The sequence below is a fragment of the Puccinia triticina genome, chromosome 9A (genome assembly GCF_026914185.1).
Source record: "Puccinia triticina chromosome 9A, complete sequence".
Classification (NCBI taxonomy): Eukaryota; Fungi; Basidiomycota; class Pucciniomycetes; order Pucciniales; family Pucciniaceae; genus Puccinia; species Puccinia triticina.
In genome coordinates this window covers 1,297,948-1,302,732 of record NC_070566.1, presented here as the reverse complement: position 1 = coordinate 1,302,732, position 4,785 = coordinate 1,297,948, and the positions used below count along the sequence as shown (strand labels likewise).

Here is a 4,785-nt window from a genome sequence, read left to right as displayed (position 1 = left end):
CTAAGAACCCGTCCGCTGGGAAACATAATGTTAGTTAGCAAGTAACGGTTTTATTAAAGCAAGGTGCTTACCAAGTTCGGTGATAGTTTGTACCCATCCGCCATATGAACCACCTGTGCGTTGGAAATGGAATTTCTGCGTAGGTGGAGCTGGTGGGGCCATCATATGTGCGCGATTCTGGAGCAACGGAACCAGCGACTGCCAGGTGGTCTGATATTTTGACCAGGATGGTTTGGAGCCGGTGAACTGCTGGTGAATGCTGAATACCTGCGCGCGGATGGGGTCAGATTTGATAATGGTCAGCTTGACGGGGTGAGGGCTTGCAGATGACCGGGCTGGCTCGCTGTTTGCAGTGTGGCTCTCTGACGTGGTCGATGGCTGTTCTTTGGTTGCAGATGAGGCTTGAGCAGGGCCGGTAGGACTCGCAGGCGTGAAGAGATTTGGCGATTTGGGTCTGGCAGCCCCAGACCCGGGGGGATCATCGGGTACTGTCTGATGAAGGCTGTGCGCTGGATTGTTCGGCGCGGAGGTGTCGGGGGAACGGTTGGAGTCTGCCGTGCAAACATGAGGAGGTGGCGGATTGGTCGATGACTGAAGGGGACCGATGCCCTGGAGTGATTCATCAGGAATGGGGTCCCAGGGGTTTATATCCATTGGCTCAGCGGCTTGAGTGTTGAGGGTGGGCGACTGTAGATCTGCTGTACTGGCAGATGGGTTGTCATTTGAAGGGCCGGTGGACAGGCCGGTGTCGGTGGTGGGAACTGAGCCCTGGGCTTGTTGTGGAGACGGCGCGGGATTGTCGGGGTTCTTGATCAGCAGATCCACCGCTCTGGCAGTTGAGGGTTTTTTTGTTCGACTGCGAGTCACACGCTTGCGTGACTTCTTGACTGGGCGAGACGTCGAGGGTGAAGGATCGGTAGGGTTGGTAATCTTGATATCGTCTGCGTCGGGGAGAGCACCGGTTTCCTCCCATGCTGGTGGTAGGAAGGAGCCAGTGGGCTGTGAATAAACATGATCGGCGGTGAGGTTGATGAATTGGTTAGATACTTACTCCGTCTGCTGCTCATTAAGGAGTCAGCCAGCTCCTCAGCCTTTCGTTTACAGTGACGGGGAAGCTTGAGCGCTAGGATATGGGCTGCTGATCGGGCGGCGGCATCAATTGAACAAGCAAATTCTTCTGGTGTGATCTCCTGTATCTCCGTGGGAAGGACAGATTCCTCCGGATCAAGTGAGGCTGCGGACGAGGAGGATTGATGTTGAATTAGGAATGCTTGAAGGGAAGGCGCTGGGATTGACCGAGTGATGTTGTTCTGCTTGAGATCCTGTTGGGCTGGAAATATGAAATTTGGCTCAATTCGACACTGCGGGTTTGGCACGATGACCAGGCAAACTCACTGGGGGGTGGTGTGGTCCCTGAGGATTCGGTTTACGTCAAGCAACCGGAGTCATTGGTTGCGGGATCGTCGCGGGGAGAACCTGGATGAGACATGAGGTATTCTCATTCAGCGCAAAGGTCAATGCGGAGTGGATTTGGGGACAAGTGGGAGGAGAGGAACTCGAGGGGAATGTGGGCTGGTTTATATGGCTTACCCCTATCGGGACCCAAGCCTTGGTGCTGTTCATGACCAGAGTCCTTTGTGATGAATTTTGCAATTGTGCCCGGGACCTGACGTAATCCAGATAGTGCAAGACAACGTGCAGTTAGACCATGAGCCAAATGCATGTGGCTGATGGCAGCATTATGTTCAGCAAATGAGGGTCCTTTCTCATATAGTGGAAGATGCTGATGTGTGGCTGAAGCAGGCATGCGACTTAGTTTGTCTAACGGTGTTTATTGTTCGTCTATTGTCTTGCGCGTTGCGAAGGCAGTGATAGTGGTCACTACTATGGAAGAGGGTTCACTGGGCAGCATGGTGTCTGACTGTGTTATATGTAGTGAACTGCGATATTGTCTGGCCAAAGGCATTTGAGCCCGCCGAGCGGAACACATGGGCTCACCCTGCGCAGCCGCTCAGGTGAAGTGGGTGATAAATGTGCACGGTCTCCTGAGCTGAAATCCAAGTGGAATACAAGGATGTATGTTGGTGGATGCGGTTCCGGCGGTGAAACGCAACTGCAAATCAATCTGGATGGTGGTGTAATTAGACTCCATCCTCTGGGAAAGTGCATCCGAAGATCACGCGGGAAGCCCTGTCAATGACAGGCGGATTTGTACAGTGGGGTGGGTAGTGCGGGCGGGCCTTTGGTTGGGCCATCGGGCTCTCTACGGCTATGTATGTCCACCCTGAAGTTCGGCCGAACGTCAGGGTGGACACCGATGGGTGCCTGATGAAATTTTGCTGTGGTGTGCTACATGTGTCCAAGGTCACAAGTCTGTGTCAGTTCTGCCGCTACAATCATGGGCCCCACGAGTGTAACGATCCAAATACAGGGGGCACATGATGCCCACTAATACAGACAGTCCTTCAGCAGGCCTTCTTGGGGACGCTTCTTGAGTATGATTTGAATGGAGCTTCCCCAAGAATGACAACTGGGCATGACAACAAGAACGACTTGTAGTCTGATTGTGTCCACCCTCATGTTCGGCCAAACGTTGCGGTGGACAGTTTTGCCGCCATGTTAGTAGGCAGTGTTGACACACATCTCAGCATGGGCACTACCTCACAGCGTTTGGAACATCTCTGTGAGGGTGAAATACTACTGACGATAGTGCTCACAGCCTTTGTAAGGTCTAATTCACATCTCAGTGTGCAGGAAGTGTGGAAGCGATACACCACCTAACGAAGCCATACTTGCATTGGCAGGCAAATGTATATTGCGCCAAGCAGAAACAAAGCACAAGAGACATCAACATCTTGTGCCACAACACGGTGTGATGTTCTTGCACAAACTAGGAACAGAGTGGGGTTGTCATGGGAGAGGGAGACTGAATCCGTGAGAAGAAAGTTAATGTGCAAGCCGAGTCCGGTCGCTAGGTACATTCAACAATCGACGTGCATGGCACCCGCCGCCGCGGAATCAGATGGCCCGTGATTGGCCTCACCTGTGAGAGTGTTGGATCCGCTGGGCTGATTGAGAGACGGACCTGGCATCCCAGACCCCGAGTTTCCGGCGGGTTGCATGCAGCTCTTCTGCATCTTTTGCGCGATGACATCTAGACCAATTGGTGGGACTTGTGATATAGTATCCCGCTTGAAGGAAGTAAGCTGACCCCAGTACGTCTTGCTGTAAGCGTCAAGGGGAAGACCACGAGGGACGCCGATTATTCCTTTCGTTCTCTTGAAGTTGCGTTTTGAGCGACCATATAGCTTTTCGTTGGCCGCGACCGTCTTGTGGTGTTGTCCTCTGGCGATGACCATTTTGTCAAGACAATGTAAGATTGTGGTGAGTTCGTCACTGCGCCAGTCAGGGATTTGGGTGACCGGGAGAGCGTTGGCGGGGCCGTCTTTGATATCCGAGCCACAGGCCTTATTCTCAACAATGCTTGCGAGTGCAATGTTAGTCTTGAATACTTTATCAACAATCGCGCATCTGTTGTCCTTGATCTGGCCAAAGAAGAGCCCGTTTATAAAATCGACCATTGTAGTCAGCACACGTATTCTGGTCACACGGGATTAATGTTGCATCACAGCACTTACCCTCTTCTGCCAGAAAGTATATTGCTCCTTAGTGGCCTTCTGGTTTTTCAAACGGTCGTAAGCCACAACTTCCATGTCCTGAAACTCAAGAATCTCGCGCAACTTTGTCTGGAGCCAACGGTGTATAATCGCAGGAGCTTGACCGGCTTGCTCCTCAGTGATTGATGTGGTTCGTCGCATCCATTCAACAGACTTCGAGGCCATGATCTCAACCACTGCCGAGTTCCATGCAGAGCTGCGGTCGGATCCCCACTGGAAGGTCACTCTTGAGATGCCCGCCAATGCAAACGCGCGCTCCACATCTGCTTTGGTTTGAGAGCTAATAGATTTACAGCCCTTTGCAGAAGCTTTCTGGGCAGCTGGAGTGAATGATGGTAAGACGATGTTTTGGCGAATTTCCTTTTCGGCAACGGAAACGTAGTAGTTGACTTCAGTGGCGGGTTTTCCCTCCAGAGCGACACGGACTCTTTCAAGCTGTTCAAGAATGGCTGCGCTGCGCTTTTCGACCCAATATTGATCACTGAGTTCCTGCTCCGTGGGAGCGCGAGGGTATTCTTGTGGCTTGTCGGGATGGCCCAGAAAGAATTTGACAAAGCCGTGGATACCGCGAGAATACTTGTCGTAGTGCTCGGCGAGGGCTCCCTTCTGCGCTATCACCCTTGCTCCCCGTCCACATCGGCGCGCCCCCTCCGTCTCTTCTGCTTGATTGCGAGCTGACCTAGCTTGCCCAACAACAAATTTGGGGCTCAGCTCCGCTGCGGCATCCAGCTGTAATGGCCCCGGAGCTTGTCCGCTGGAAGGCTGACCTATATAGAATAAATGAGTCAGTGGCAGAGAAATGACCCGTTCAAAGTTGTAGAATCAACAGTCTTGCCTTGAGAATTGGTCTGCATTGCCGCTTCAGCAGATGAAGTTCCACTCTGGGCTTGAAACACAGGGACCAGTTTATCCACTAACGTGGCGATCCATTTCTGGTCTCTGCCTGGAGCAGGGGCAGCGTCGCCCTCGTTGCCTGGCGGCGGTAAAGAAGTAGGAGGATTTGATGTCATTGCAGACCGTGATGTTGGGCACTCTGGTGATCAAGCGCGCAGGCAGGTTCAAAGATATTGTGGCAGAAAAGATCGATGAAGTGGTACTGGTGACCATG

At 52.5% G+C, this 4,785-nt stretch overlaps 1 protein-coding gene across 1 annotated transcript; it reads right to left on the bottom strand.

Annotated features, from left to right (window-relative positions):
* Positions 1-478: 478 nt before the first annotated feature.
* PtA15_9A137 (uncharacterized protein) lies at positions 479-3,137 on the bottom strand (the record flags this gene model as incomplete). The annotated part of the gene is made up of 2 exons (XM_053172314.1): positions 479-591; positions 3,086-3,137. 2 exons carry the CDS (start codon positions 3,135-3,137, stop codon positions 479-481), a joined length of 165 nt encoding a protein of 54 aa, XP_053023567.1.
* Between the last annotated feature and the right edge of the window lie 1,648 nt (positions 3,138-4,785).